Source organism: Schistocerca piceifrons, chromosome 7 (assembly GCF_021461385.2).
Source record: "Schistocerca piceifrons isolate TAMUIC-IGC-003096 chromosome 7, iqSchPice1.1, whole genome shotgun sequence".
Taxonomy (NCBI): Eukaryota; Metazoa; Arthropoda; class Insecta; order Orthoptera; family Acrididae; genus Schistocerca; species Schistocerca piceifrons.
In genome coordinates this window covers 497,140,250-497,157,057 of record NC_060144.1, presented here as the reverse complement: position 1 = coordinate 497,157,057, position 16,808 = coordinate 497,140,250, and the positions used below count along the sequence as shown (strand labels likewise).

The window sequence follows — 16,808 nt, the reverse complement described above, 5'->3', positions numbered from 1 at the left end:
ATATGTAAGTATTAGTTACGAGTACCACATGGATTTCCCAATTTGTGACAACACACCAATACTATTTGAAGAAAACTTTCCCCGGAGAAAAAACTGTAATTCACCAACATAAAAACTTATATTCCCAACACTTTCATCAGATCCTGGACATGAAAAGAAAATGTTAATAATGAATAACATATTATTTCATCAGTCTTTGGTTACAATAGTAGGTACAAGAAGAATATATGAATAGATACTAGGAAAGAGTTTTATTAAAACAGTACAAATGTCTAATGTCCTGAATAGGCAAGATGTGACCTGCTTCTTTACACTGTCATCAGAATACATTTCAATAAATACAGCTTTGGTCCAAATATGGTTGTGGGCAGATAGCACATTATTACAAAAAGTAAGATTCTTTTTATCATAGTTTTTCTTTTTAAATTAGGTCACTTTTGCTCTTCAGGTGTCATAAAAGGTCCATATTATTCTGATAGTTCACACTTGCCTCTATTTGTCAACATGCAAATTTCACTGGGTGGCCACACTTTACAAACTGCACGGCCTCTAATGAGTCCATAAGGAACAGGTCCATAGTTCCTGGAGTCTGTGGAATTATTACGGTTGTCTCCTTCTAACCATACATGGCCTGGTGGAACCTACAGAAAAGGAAATACATCTTCATAATGAGCTTGCTAGAAAAATATCTTCAACAATAATACCAAATTTAGTACTGTTCAAAAATTACTTTGGCTGCAACAAATACATGTGTAAACCAAACAGAAAATTGTCTGATATTTGATAGGTTTCTCTCTTCTTGTAACACAGGAAGAGATGTTTTAAAAGGAGGTGAAGAATGGGTGATGGGGTGACATGTGAATAGCAAACCAGTTCTCTTTTTTCTCTAGAGAGAGAGAGAGAGAGAGAGAGAGAGAGAGAGAGAGAGAGAGAGAGAGAGGGGGGGGGGGGGGGAGAGAGAGAGAGAGAGAGAGAGAGAGAGAGAGAGAGAGAAAAAATCAGCCTTAGCCTTTTCTAAATGTATCATCCTGGTATTCACATGACAAGAATGCAGAAAATTTAAATTGGTAAGAGCAAGAACTACACTACTTTTGTAGAAAGGACAAAAAGACTAGAGTTTCACATCCCCTTGGTCACAAGATTACCAGATGTAGAGTAAAATCTGGACTAGGGCAAAAATATGGACATTGGTTGTGCCCTTTTCAAAATGACTATCCTGACAATTGCTCTAATTGATTTTGGAAAATTGCAGAATCAGTCAGGATGGCCAGGTGGAGATTTGGATGCCACTCTTCATAATGAGAGTCCAGTATTCTATTTGCTCTATTAGCTCACCACCTTGCTCCTCTAGAACATCAGTCCTCTGTCCCAAGCACTGGGCCGCCTGGATGGGTGTATCGTGTAAGAGGTTGTCTTTACTCATATCACTAGTTTTATTTCACGATGTGATGGAGCAAGCTGGGATAATTTTACTTCCCTTCTTGTTTTGCCATCTGCCTACTTAATTTTTTTTTTTATTTTAACTAATTGCCATTAACATACTTTAATATAATCAGCATTTCCATAAAAGAGAAAGGTTGGCCCTCAGTTTTATAGGATTTTACACCATGTCTTATTTTTGGCTTAGTTTTATGTATGTAATTGATTTTCTAATTTATTTTGACTATTCCTAGATAGTATCTTTTGTTATAGGGCGAAATCAGTAATTGTTTCTTAACTTAAATTCTATTATTGACATATAAACAAATATAAATTCAGCACTAATTATGAACGTTGGAAAGACGAGATGCTAGTAATCTTAAAAGTTATCTATTTGGCTCTATTCGAAAACATGTTAGCAAAACTAGCTGTAATTAACAGCTTTGTCAAAACTATTGTTTGCATAACTATATTAATTTCATGATTTAAACAAAAAATTCGGCCTAAGTCTTGTAGTAGAAGAAAACTGTTAAAAAGACGCAATTTTTCTATGTATTAATGAGTTAGGTTTTAATTGTAATTTCTGTAAATTTAACTTTGAACAATGTGTAGTTTCAGCACCTATTATTGTGAGGATATATATAAGGGCCCGGGGTTTCGATCACGACTCAGTCAGTCCACGGCCGAGTTTCAGACGAGGAACCTGTGTTGGTTAGAACGACAACAATGCATCAACTTAAAAGTGAAATAAGGGTTACACCAATAGGATTTGTGTTAAAGCAATGACAGTGTCTGTTCAATTTAATCGAAAGACTGAACTGTGTGGTTAGGCTTTTACTGCTCACAGATGTACAACAGTAAACTACTGTAGCAACTAAATACCTAGATATTACTATTATGAACAACTGAAATTGGAAAGAACACATAGAAAATGTTGTGGGGAAAGCTAACCAAAGGCTGCGTTTTATTGGCAGGACACTTAGAAAATGTAACACACCTACTAAGGAGACTGCCTACACTACAATTGTCTGTCCTCTTTTAGAATACTACTGCGTGGTGTGGGATCCTTACCAGGTAGGACTGACAGAGTACATCGAAAAAGTTCAAAGAAAGGCAGCACGTTTTGTATTATTGCGAAATATGGGAGAGAGTGTCACAGAAATGATACAGGATTTGGGCTGGAAATCATTAAAAGAAAGGCGTTTTTTCGTTGCGACGAAATCTTCTCACAAAATTCCAATCACCAACTTTCTCCTCCGAATGCGAAAATGTTTTATTGACATCAACTTACATAGGGCGGAACGATCACCAAGATAAAATAAGGGAAATCAGAGCTCGTCTGGAAAGATATAGATGTTCATTCTTTCCGCGCACTATACGAGATTGGAATAATAGAGAATTGTGAAGGTGGTTCAATGAACCCTCTGCCAGGGACTTAAATATGATGTTCAGAGTATCCATGTAGATGTAGATGTAGCAGTATGTTGGATGTTCGCCTGCAGACTATTAATGAGGCTTATCGAACGTTGAACAATATTGCACTGGCCGCATATGACTGTGTAGTATAGGGGAGTTGTGAAAAGTGAAAGTAAAAGACTGTGAAACACAAATGCGCATCTGTCGGGTACATCATTTAAAGTAGTCTGTGTTTGACTTCCACACCCCACTTTTCAGCCAGTATAGCAATGCAGTACATCGACATCAAGAGCAACAAACAAATAAATAAATAAATAAAGCAGGCAGAACTGCTACAACACCTGGCATTTTTCATTGTTATACTAAAAGACAATGACGATGTGAATAACAAAGGAAGCTTACAAATGTACAATGGATCCAAAGAAAATGAGTTCAAGCATGTTTGAAGGACAGAGCTACATAAAGAAACAAGAAGCAAAACAAGTGAATAACTGATTTACACACAACTAATTCACAAACATTCCTGAAGAAAAACCACTGTGCAAAAGAAGCTGTGGAAGTATGATGAAACAACTCTTTTTACAGCAAAAGAGGCCATTTGCATATGTAATTTAAAGTCTACTCACTCTAATTTCCTGTTTTTTTGTGTGAAGGATAATCACTGGAATTACTGTAGGGATTTGGAAATGCTTTTCAATAATTAATAGACTGGTTCAATAGGAAGGTTTGTGCCTATAATTTATGACTATTTCATGTAAACAGGCTGAACTATGAAGAATTAAAGGGCACCATAGCGTTTTTTGTCAGTATACGAAGGTTAATCTCAGGAACTACTATAGGGATTTTGATACGGTTATCACTAACAGACAAAATTGATTCACGAGGAAGGTTTGTGTATATAATCTATTACTGCTATGCCAGACAAACTGTCTGACCATAGATATTTAGCATTACTCGGGCAAAGCCAGGGCAGGACAGCAGTTAATAATATGTTTCAAAACTAACTTATAATTACTGAACTTCGGTGATTATACTGTAACATTATGACACACTTTTATATTTCTATAAGGTTCTTCACTCTGGTGACAGTTAAACAATAAAGGAATTTCAAATTCAGCGACAAGTGTAATGTGGGATATGTTTGTACAAAGAACCTGAAGAGTACATATCACAAGCACAAACCTCTACACTCTTCAGAGAAAATCAGTGCGCAAGGCAATCTGCATCGTCATTATTTTCTAACTGTTTCCTGGACAAAACTGTGTGAATTTTAATAATAATAAATAAATAAATAAATAAATCCACTCTCACAAGTGAAAAGCAACTGAGACATTCTTAAGAAACTTGCTGATATTTGCAGGACATTCTGCTGCACATTACAAAAACTTAGAAGAAGCAAAACAAATACTGCAGGTCCGCAACATAGAATACCTCATAATGCAACATTTTGTGATGAATTATTCCAGGCAAGCCACAAATAGTTCAATTAATAGCGTTTCTTCCTTGCTACAAGCTTGTTTCATTTATAGTGCTGTTCTCAAGTAAACCTGTACATGTTACAGTTGGTGAGCACTTACATCTATAAAAGTTTAACATAAAGGTCAGTTTACGTATATACTTATGTTCTTATGTTTAGTTCAAATAGATGTTCATATTGAATCAGTGAATAAACTGTCAACTGTCTGTCGCTCGACTGTTATGTCACATAACGCCTATTTGTGCAGAATTTTTTTCCTGTGAAATACTTTTGACAGCTAGATTGACAGTTTATTCACATTGATGCTTTATGTTTGCAGTCAGTGATGTTAGTTTTGTTTCAATGATATTATAATTTTGGAATGATTTGTATCTATGGTTATCTTTCATTTTCATTTACTGTGTGTTTCTGTTGTTCTCATTTTTCAAAATATCAGTAAAATTTTCTAGATAATGTTTATGTTCAAGATCGCTTTTGTTCATTAAGAATTTTTTAGGGATAAAGGAGATGACTCAGTGAAAGGTAGAACCACTGCGTCTAAGATAGGTACACAAACAGAAGGTACAGAGCCTTTCCAGCTTTCGGAATGAAATTCCTTTTTCAAGTTTGTGGAAGAAACACGCACACAAACATACACACACTCACACACATGCATACACCCATCCCCCTAGATTGTGTTCAGTCAACTTCCAGCTCTTTCCTGGCTCATGGTGAGTGTACTGGGTGAGGTGGGGTGGGGTGAGGGATGGAGACACACACACACACACACACACACACACACACACACACCTGATCCTCGCATCCATCCCAAGAACCATCCACAAAGAAGTGCCCCTTGTCACCCAATACAACGCGGGACTGGAATGTCTGAACCAGGGCTTTAATTATCTATCATCACACTCTGAAACGAGGGACATCCTACCCAAGATACTTCCATCCCCTCCCAAAGTGGTGTTCTGCCGTCCACCCAATCTCCACAGCATCACGCACAGCGGCGCGTTTCGTCACAGGGTTATTTGGTAACCGTGATAGCGTTACGGAGATGTTTAGCAAACTCAAGTGGCAGACTCTGCAAGAGAGGCGCTCTGCATCGCGGTGTAGCTTGCTCGAGGTTTCGAGAGGGTGCGTTTCTGGATGAGGTATCGAATATATTGCTTCCCCCTACTTATACCTCCCGAGGAGATCACGAATGTAAAATTAGAGAGATTTGAGTGCGCACGGAGGCTTTCAGACAGTCGTTCTTCCCGCGAACCATACGCGACTGTAACAGAAAAGGGAGGTAATGACAGTGGCACGTAAAGTGCCCTCCGCCACACACCGTTGGCTGGCTTGTGGAGTGTAAATATAGATGTAGATCCTAATCTATCCCTATGTCACTCCCAGCCCCAATCCCCTGCCACTGGGATCATAACCTTGTGGAAGACCCAGATGCAAGACCTTCCCAATCTACCCACCCAGCACTTCATATTCCACTTTTGCCACAGGCTTATACTGTCCCATCAGAAGCCGGGCATGTTATATCCCAGCTCTGCTACAACCACTGCACAGCGTTTTACATTGGTATGACAACCAATCAGCTGTCAACGAGAATGAATGGCCACTACCAAACTGTTGCCAGAAACATGCATGATTTCAATGGTTGCTTCACAACCCATGCCATCTGGATCCTCCCCACCACCACCAGCTTTTCTGAGCTATGCAGATGGGGGATTTTAAATTTTTCATGTCCTTCTCCTTTAAAATTAATTTATGTTATAACTCAGTCTAATGCATTATTTTTAGCAAAAGAAAGTTTTCAGTTGTTTTCATAGGTTCAGAATTGCACTCTATAACTTTGCTGGTGCAACCAAGAACACATGGAAAACTTGGGTCATTAGTGAGCGTGGAATATTTTTATTGATTATATTTGTGTTCTAACACCTATTTAAAAATATATATATATATATATATATATATATATATATATATATATATATATATAGTAAAATTTTTAATTGTTCATGTTTACCTGGTAGGTATTTTCCATTTATTTGCATAGTTCTGAGATAAACTAACACACGATGGCATTCTAACCTACACTCAACGTAGACACAGAGTCTCTAGCACACGTGGTATGTTTCTGCTACGTAATGAACATTATTAGGAAATAATGTATGTTCTTCAAGATTGTAAAAGTCATTTTAACCAAATGCAATTTTCCATTTCTGGTACTTTCACAGATCCACAGATGGTTGTTTAGCAACTGAAACTAGTAATCAATTGTAACATACTACGTTATTGTAATCAACACAATTAAAAGATTATATCTAAAAAGAAAGATGATGAAACTTACCAAACAAAAGCGCTGGCAGGTCGATAGAGACACTAACAAACACAAACATACACACAAAATTCTAGCTTTCGCAACCAATGGTTGCCTCGTCAGGAAAGAGGGAAGGAGAAGGAAAGACAAAAGGATATGGGTTTTAAGGGAGAGGGTAAGGAGTCATTCCAATCCCGGGAGCGGAAAGACTTACCTTAGGGGGAAAAAAGGACAGGTATACACTCGCACACACACACATATCCATCCACACATACACAGACACAAGCAGACATTTGTAAAGGCCTTTACAAATGTCTGCTTGTGTCTGTGTATGTGTGGATGGATATGTGTGTGTGTGCGAGTGTATACTTGTCCTTTTTTCCCCCTAAGGTAAGTCTTTCCGCTCCCGGGATTGGAATGACTCCTTACCCTCTCCCTTAAAACCCATATCCTTTTGTCTTTCCTTCTCCTTCCCTCTTTCCTGACGAGGCAACCATTGGTTGCGAAAGCTAGAATTTTGTGTGTATGTTTGTGTTTGTTAGTGTGTCTATCGACCTGCCAGCGCTTTTGTTTGGTAAGTTTCATCATCTTTCTTTTTAGATATATTTTTCCCACATGGAATGTTTCCCTCTATTATATTCATATCATTAATTTGAAGCCAACAATTAAAAGACTATACACATAATTTTTTTAAAAAAAATTTAGAGATACATATCACTTATCTCCCTCATATGATGCCAGTTCTTACTAACCTCCAAATGGTACAACAGAAAGTATTCATTTTTTTGAAAGATCTAGTGAGCTGAAGAGAGGATTTCTACAGAGAGCAGTCTTCTATAAAGATAAAAATGGAAATCAAACTGGAGATTAAAGCTAAGCTTTGGAAAGATGGAAAAAGCATTTTACTGAGTTACTAGATGGAAAGGGGTGAGGTAAACAGAGGAAGTCTTGAATGAGGAAGAGGAGGAACTGGAATTAGAATTAGAAGCGCACGAGCAGAAAATTGAACCACTGCTCTTAGAGGAAGTGAGGACTACAACTGAAAACTAAAACAATAATCAAACAGCAGCAGAAGACAGCATAGAGGGTGAATTATCAAAATTTTGGGTCAAACACAATGGAGATAGCTGTTAATGAATTAATGAAAGAAATATGGATAAAGGAAGAGATATCTAAGGATCTGAGTGGGGGAATAATCTGCTCATTGTACTAGAAACCAATAAGCAATTACTGTTGGATTACTGTCTTGCTAACAACATGTAAATTGTTTGGAAAGATTTTAGTCTCTTGGCTAAGATGCTGGGAGATTATTAGGCAGGATTTAGGAGAAACACGCCTACACTGGACCAGATATTTTTAATGAGGCAAGTGTTAGAGAAATTTTATGAATATGACAAGCAACTGCATTAGTTGTACATTGATTTTAGACAAGCATACAAAAGTTTAGAAAGGGATAACATTCTAAAAAGCTTGATACATTCTGGAAACCTACTAAAATTAGTGAGGTTGACAGAAACGACAATGAAAGCAACAGTTTGCGTGGTCAGAATAGATTTAGAGTTCTCACGACAGTTCCAAGTATGAAGAGGTCTCCAGCAGGGTGATGTGGTCTCTGTGCTACTTTTAAACTTAGTACTGTTGTGTTGTGGTGGTCGTCAGTCCTGAGACTGGTTTGATGCAGCTCTCCATGCTACTCTATCCCGTGCAAGCTTCTTCATCTCCCAGTACCTACTGCAGCCTACATCCTTCTGAATCTGCTTAGTGTATTCATCTCTTGGTCTCCCTCTACGATTCTTACCCTCCACGCTGCCCTCCAATACTAAATTGGCGATCCCTCGATGTCTCAGAACATGTCCTACCAACCGATCCCTTCTTCTAGTCAAGTTGTGCCACAAACTCCTCTTCTCCCCAATTCTATTCAATACCTCCTCATTAGTTATGTGATCTATCCATCTAATCTTCAGCATTCTTCTGTAGCACCACATTTTGAAAGCTTCTATTCTCTTCTTGTCTAAACTATTTATCGTCCATGTTTCACTTCCATACATGGCTACACTCCATACAAATACTTTCAGAAACGATTCCTGACATTTAAATCTATACCCGATGTTAACAAATTTTTCTTCTTCAGAAACGCTTTCCTTGCCATTGCCAGTCTACATTTTATATCCTCTCTACTTCGACCATCATTAGTTATTTTGCCCCCCAAATAGCAAAAACTCCTTTACTACTTTAAGTGTCTCATTTCCTAATCTAATTCCCTCTGCATCACCCGACTTAATTCGACTACATTCCATTATCCTCGTTTTGCTTTTGTTGATGTTCATCTTATATCCTCCTTTTAAGAGACTGTCCATTCCATTCAACTGCTCTTCCAAGTCCTTTGCTGTCTCTGACAGAATTACGATTTCATCAGCGAACCTTAAAGTTTTTATTTCTTCTCCATGGATTTTAATACCTACTCCGAACTTTTCTTTTGTTTCCTTTATTGCTTGCTCAATATACAGATTGAACAACATTGGGGAGAGGCTACAACCCTGTCTTACTCCCTTCCCAACCACTGCTTCCCTTTCATGTCCCTCGACTCTTATAACTGCCATCTGGTTTCTGTACAAATTGTAAATAGCCTTTCGCTCCCAGTATTTTACCCCTGCCACCATCAGAATTTGAGAGTATTGTAATCAACATTGTCAAAAGCTTTCTCTAAGTCTACAAATGCTAGAAATGTAGGTTTGCCTTTCCTTAATCTTTCTTCTAAGATAAGTCGTAGGGTCAGTATTGCCTCACGTGTTCCAACATTTCTACGGAATCCAAACTGATCTTCCCCGAGGTCGGCTTCTATCAGTTTTTCCATTCGTCTGTAAAGAATTCGCATTAGTATTTTGCAGCTGTGACTTATTAAACTGATAGTTCGGTAATTTTCACATCTGTCAACACCTGCTTTCTTTGGGATTGGAATTATTATATTCTTCTTGAAGTCTGAGGGTATTTCGCCTGTCTCATACATCTTCCTCACCAGATGGTAGAGTTTTGTTAGGACTGGCTCTCCCAAGGCTGTCAGTAGTTCTAATGGAATATTGTCTACTCCGGGGACCTTGTTTCGACTCAGGTCTTTCAGTGCTCTGTCAAACTCCTCACGCAGTATCGTATCTCCCATTTCATCTTCATCTACATCCTCTTCCATTTCCATAATGTTGTCCACAAGTACGTTGCCCTTGTATAGACCCTCTATATACTCCTTCCACCTTTCTGCTTTCCCTTCTTTGCTTAGAACTGGGTTTCCATCAAAGCTCTTGATATTCATGCAAGTGGTTCTCCTTTCTCCAAAGATCTCTTTAATTTTCCTGTAAGCAGTATCTATCTTACCCCTAGTGAGATAAGCCTCTACATCCTTACATTTGTCCTCTAGCCATCCCTGCTTAGCCATTCTGCACTTCCTGTCGATCTCATTTTTGAGACGTTTGTATTCCATTTCGCCTGCTTCATTTAGTGCATTTTTATATTTTCTCCTTTCATCAATTAAATTCAATACTTCTTCTCTTACCCAAGGGTTTCTACCAGCCCTCGTCTTTTTACCTATTTGATCCTCTGCTGCCTTCGCTATTTCATCCCTCAAAGCTACCCATTCTTCTACTGTATTTCTTTCCCCCATTCCTGTCAATTGTTCCCTTATGCTCTCCCTGAAACTCTGCACAACCTCTGGTTCTTTCAGTTTATCCAGGTCCAATCTCCTTAAAATCCCACCTTTTTGCAGTTTCTTCAGTTTTAATCTACAGTTCATAACCAATAGATTGTGGTCAGAGTCCACATCTGCCCCTGGAAATGTCTTACAATTTAAAACCTGGTTCCTAAATCTCTGTCTTACCATTATATAATCTATCGATACCTATTAGTATCTCCAGGGTTCTTCCATGTATACAACCTTCTTTCACGATTCTTGAACCAAGTGTTAGCTATGATTAAATTATGCTCTGCGCAAAATTCTACCAGACGGCTTCCTCTTTCATTTCTTAGCCCCAATCCATATTCACCTACTATGTTTCCTTCTCTCCCTTTTCCTACACTCGAATTCCAGTCACCCATGACTATTAAATTTTCGTCTCCCTTCACTACCTGAATAATTTCTTTTATCTCATCATACATTTCACCAATTTCTTCGTCATCTGCAGAGCTAGTTGGCATATAAACTTGTACTACTGTAGTAGGCGTGGGCTTTGTGTCTATCTTGGCCACAATAATGCGTTCACTATGCTGTTTGTAGTAGCTTACCCGTACTCCTATTTTCTTATTCATTTTTAAACCTGCACCTGCATTACCGCTATTTGCTTTTGTATTTATAACCCTGTATTCACCTGACCAAAAGTCTTGTTCCTCCTGCCACCGAACTTCACTAATTCCCACTATATCTAACTTTAACCTATCCGTTTCCCTTTTCAAATTTTCTAACCTACCTGCCCGATTAAGGGATCTTACATTCCACGCACCGATCCGTAGAATGCCAGTTTTCTTTCTCCTGATAACAATGTCCTCTTGAGTAGTCCCCACCCGGAGATCCGAATGGGGGACTATTTTACCTCCGGAATATTTTACCCAAGAGGAAGCCATCATCATTTAATCATACAGTACAGTTGCATGCCGTTGGGAAAAATTACGGCTGTAGTTTCCCCTTGCTTTCAGCCGTTCGCAGTACCAGAACAGCAAGGCCATTTTGGTTAGTGTTACAAGGCCAGATCAGTCAATCATGCAGACTGTTGCCCCAGCAACTACTGAAAAGGCTGCTGCCCCTCTTCAGGAACCACATATTTGTCTAGCCTCTCAACAGATACCCCTCCGTTGTGGTTGCACCTACGGTACAGCCATCTGTATCGTTGAGGCACGCAAGCCTCCCCACCAACAGCAAGGTCCATGGCTCATGGGGAAGAAACTTAGTACCAAGAGAAGATAATTTGGCAAATGTCGAAAACCCAGAAGGAACAATATCCAACCAGCACATTCAGGTGGTGCTGTGCACTGATGATGTAGCATTAACTGCAAGCCATGTCACAGTTCTGAACGATAATTATGCTGAATTAGGAGGAGTGGCATGGAAATCAGTACTGAAAGCAAATACAGGCAAAACAATGTATATGATGATGATAGATCCTGGTAGGGATGGAGCAGAGACTTCATGAAAAATAAAAGGGAAATAATATCAAAGAGTGGAAGCGTTTAAATACCTAGGGTCAATAATACCAGAAGACAACAGGACAGCTGTAGAAGTTCAAGAAAGGATACAAAGTAGAAATGGATGCTATTATTTTTTGCAAAATATATTCAAGCCAAGAGATGTTAGCAAGAATATAAAGATCAAAATATATTTGACTACATGAAGACCTACAGCAATCAGTGGATAAGAAGTCTGTGATGCCTATAATGAAAGAAGGCTGGATATTAAGATCGGAAAGGAAGATTCTGAAAAAGATATTTGGGGCGAGATTGGAAGCAAGCTGAAGAATAAAGAGGAACACAGAACTACAGACACTTTTTGGACAGATTAATACTGTAGAGAAGATGAAGGGAGGAGGAACAAGAAGTGCTGGTCATTGACAGAAAATGCCGGGTACTTGGAATGTTACGGAAGTGCCTACAGGAAAGTCTGTGAGGAGAAGAAGAGGAAGACCCAGGAAAAGGTGTCTTGAAGATATGGAAGATGACCTCAGAGCAATGGGAATCAGGAATTGGAGAAGGAAAGCAATGGATGAAGGCTGGGGAAAGCAGGCCAAGATTCTACAAGGGCTGCAGAGCCGACCAACAGTAATGAACAGGCGTCTTTCCACTACTACTGTCTCTGTCTTTCTCTATTGTTCCACTTTTGCCCCAGAAATATAATTCTTTCTATCAAATATTTTGGACATTCACCCCTGTTACCCATCAGACTGGTACTTGGTGAAACTTCATTCTTTCTTCAAGGGTCCCATTGTAAACTGAAACTACAATAAACACATACATTATTTTCATTCTGTTTATCACCTGTGACACAACCAAGTACTCCATCCTGTTCAGATCTCACCTGGCATCCTGTAAACATTATCTACACAAACTGTCTGTCATTTGTCATTGTTAATCCAGCCCTCATTTCTGCATTAACTCACAATTTCTGTTCCTCCCCCAATCTCTCCCCCACTCACTTGCCACTCTGTTGTCAGCCTCAGTATTCTCAAAGTAAAATTCAATATCTTGTCTAAAGCACTGCATACACTTGTGCAATAGGACTGAAGGCCAGTCTCTCTTCTGTGCGTTAACAATGTACAGTCATTACAAAAGCTGAAAGAAGTGAATACATTCAAATGTACAAGTTACACTTTATTGTTATGGCACGCTTTTATCTGTAAACAGAAATCATTTATCAGTAAATGCCTCCCCACTGCTAAATTAAGAAAGTAATGTAGTTATTTCTACATCTACTGAAAAAAATTGTGAACTGCAAAACAAGACACTTAATTTTTAACAAATAATTTACTTGGATGTAGCACTGCTTGCACTGGTCTATCATATTTTCCATTTATGTTCTGTTACACTTAAACATTAGCGCAGAGAGACAACATGTTCCCTGTTCCCCCTTACATGTTCCACATTTCAAGTAACTGATAACTTCCACTGTCTATTTTAATCATCACAGTAGACATAAGTTTCTAAGAACCTACAGCAGAGAATAAAACTTGACAATAATGAGAACACACTTACAAAATAATTGATAGGAAAGCAAGGTACTTGCAGTTTTATCTGAATGAATCTATTAAAACAAAGTGAAGGATTCTGCAACAAAATATTAAAAAATGCATGACTATGAAACATACCACTTTACATGAAAATCCCATCAGTTTCCTGTCCCCAGGAAGGCCAGTTACTCTTTTACAAATATGCTGTCTTGGATTTGTTGGCGATCTTGATATAACAATGTCTCCTTTCTTGATCTGTTGTAGCCTTGGTGTTATATGTTCAGAAAGCAGAATATTGTTGGAGAAAATAGTTGGTTCCATTGAAGGTCCTGAACACTTTAACCATAAACAATTATCATCATAAAGAGCAGAAACCAATATTAATAAAAACAAACATTTCATTACCTTACAGGTCTTTTTATATTATTCACTTCAGTACAGAGGTCATGTTGTCTTATTAATGCTAAAGCAGATACCAACAAAACAACTTCACAGAATATTTCTACTTTTTGTCATCTATGAATTCTCTTGAATGCTAAAGAACATCATGTTTAGGATGAATGGAACAGTTAAACATAAATATATTACATTAACACTAATTTACAAAATAATAAAGACAATCAACCTCTCGCCTGAAAATAAATGAAAGGTGGTGCATAGTTCTCAGAATTTAATATCCTTATTATGAAGTATTAAAATGTTACAGAACATAAGAATACTGAACCAACAGACTTTCTGTTAACTTCTTACATATTCCCATTTGGACTGTCTACCAAGAAATATATTTCGTCACTCCATGTCTGACGTTGTTGTTGTTGTTATTGTCGTCTTCAGTCCAGAGACTGGTTTGACATTCTCTATGCTACTCTATCCTGTGCAAGCTTCTTCATCTCCAACTACGTACTGCAACCCACATCCTTCTGAGTCTGCTTCGTGCTTGGTTGGTTGGTTGGTTGGTTGGTTGGTGTGTTGAAAAGGGGGGGGGGGGGGGAGAGGGACCACAATGCAAGGTCATTGGTCCCTTGTTCCCAGTAGAACAATTACCCAAGGGAAAGAAGAAAACAAAGAAGATGTATGGCACAATAACATGAGAAAGGAAGAACCAGAAGAATGACAGAAGGACAACAAACACTACAATGGGCTAAACAGGTCAAGAAAGCCACAGACACACAAGAAACAGGGAGAAGAGACTAAAAACAAGAAAGCAGATTAACATGGCTGACTGACCATGAGATTAAAAAGGAGAAGCCAGCCATTCTGAATAAAACGTAAAACTAAAGCTGCTATTGAGTCATTCTCACCCAACACTGATGGTAGGGTGCTGAGAAAGTTAAAGGTCCATCGCAGAGCGGCTAAAAGTGGGCAGTCCAGCAAGAGGTGGACAACTGTCATTTGGGAACCACAGAGACACTGAGATGGGTCCTCACGACGGAGGAGGTAACCATGTGTGAGCCACGTATGGCCAATAAGGAGCTGACAGAGGACAACTGATTCCCTGCGAGAAGCCTGCACAGAAGACTTTCACACATTCGCAGTCTCCTTAATAACACACAGTTTGCTGTGCATACTGTTTGCCACTCTGTCTCCCAAAACAGAAAAACCTTGTAGTGTAAGACAGAACGCAGGTCAGTTTCAGAGATGCCCATCGCCAGGAGCAGTTTCCACATAGTCTGTTTCGCCACCTTGTCTGCAAGTTCGTTGCCTGGTATTCCGATGTATCCTAGGGTCCACACAAACACCACTGAACGACTGGACCATTCCAGGGCAGGGATGGACTCCTGGATGTTCACTACTGAAGGATGGCAAGGGTAGCACTGGTCGACAGCTTGTAAGCTGCTCAGAGAGTCAGGACAGAAAAGAAACGACACACCAGAACAGGAACGGATGTACTGAAGTGCACGAGATATGGCCACAAGCTCTGCAATGAATACACTGCAGCCAGCGGGCAAGGAATGCTGTTCATTATGGCCTCTGTGGACATAGGTGAAGCCAACATTACCAGCAGCCACCGAGCTGTTGGTGTAAACAACTTCAGAGCCCCGGAACACGTCAAGAATCAAGAGGAAGTGACAGCGGTGAGCGGGGGGTTAACGGAGTCCTTAGGGCCATGCAAAGGCTTCGGCCGAGCTGTACACCATGGAGGTGTACATGAATGGACCTCAAATAGAGGTAATAAAGGGAAGGACTCCAGTTTGGAGGGAAAGGATCGCACATGAAGCGCGATCGTGAGCTATGACCTGGGCCGCCGATGCTGGACATGAACTGCCGCAGGTGGGAAAAGGAGACTGTAATTCGGATGCTCAGGAGAACTACAGATGTGTGCATGTCGGATCCGCAATGGAGGGACTCTGGCCTCCACCGGACTTGTTCTAAAAGCTCCTGTTCCTAGGCGAATGCCACAGTGGTGCACTGGGTCAAGTAAACGCAACGCTGAGGATGCTGCCAAACTGTAAACCAAACTCCCATAGTCAAGGCAGGATTGTACAAGGGCTCCATAAAGCTATAGCAGCTTAGCGCGATCTGCACCCCAGTGGTGTTGCTCAGGCAGTGGAGAGCATTGAGGCGCTGCCAGCATTCCCGCTAAAGCTGATGAAGGTGATGTAGCCAAGTCAATCAGGCATCAAAAATCAGTTCTAAGAAACGATACGTCTCCACTACAGTGAGTGGATCATCATTACGATAAAGGTCAGGTTCTGGATGAATGGTACGATACCGACAAGTGCATGAGACACGACTTTGCAGCTGAAAACTGGAAGCTGTGGGCTACAGCCCACGACTGTGCCTTGTGAATGGCTCCCTGTAGGTGCTACTCAACAACACCAGTACTGGAAGAGCAATACGAAATTCAGAAGCTATCCGCATACACAGAAGGGGAGACCGACGTCCCTACAGCTGCTGCTAGGCCGTTAATGGCCAGTAAAAATAACAGATCACTCAATACAGACCCCTGCGGAACGCCATTTTCCTGAACGGGGGGGGGGGGGGGGGGGGGGGGGGGGGGGGGGACTATGGAAAGCAGGATATGATGCCACCAGGTCATGTTGTATGCCTTATGCGAGTCAAAAAGTCGGCAACCAGGTGTTGGCATCTGGAAAATGCTGTCTGGATAGCAGACTTGAGGGACACAAGATTATCAGTGGTAGAGCAACCCTGGTGGAAGCCGCCCTGACATGGAGCCAGTAGGGCACGAGACTCCAGAACCCAACCCAACCACTGACACACCATACATTCCAGGAGCTTACAGAGAATGTTGGTGAGACTGATGGGCCGATAGTTATCCACATCAAGCTGATTTTTACTGGGTTTTAGCACCACAATGATGGCGCTCTCCCACCATTGCGATGGAAAAACTTTCATCGCATCAGATTCAGCTGAAGATAACGAGGAGATGGCACTTGTAGTCAAACGAGAGATGTTTAATCATCTGACTGTGCACCAATCCGGCCCAGAAGCTGTGTCGGGGCAATGTGCAAGGGCACTGAGGAGCTCCCACTCT

General features: G+C 40.1%; 1 protein-coding gene across 3 annotated transcripts in view; it reads right to left on the bottom strand.

The window, feature by feature from the left end:
• The window catches only part of LOC124804659 (mitochondrial inner membrane protease subunit 1-like), a 74,288-nt gene that overhangs the window by 25,635 nt on the left and 31,845 nt on the right, over positions 1-16,808 (bottom strand). For 2 of the 3 annotated variants that reach the window (XM_047264891.1, XM_047264890.1), the window contains exons 2-3: positions 13,451-13,648; positions 491-641 (exon numbers count right to left, since the gene is read on the bottom strand). In XM_047264891.1, coding sequence (XP_047120847.1) covers positions 491-641; positions 13,451-13,648 — 349 coding nt within the window. Of the gene's footprint in view, positions 1-236; positions 642-13,450; positions 13,649-16,808 lie in introns of those variants that run through there. The other variant, XM_047264889.1, reaches the window with a different exon arrangement.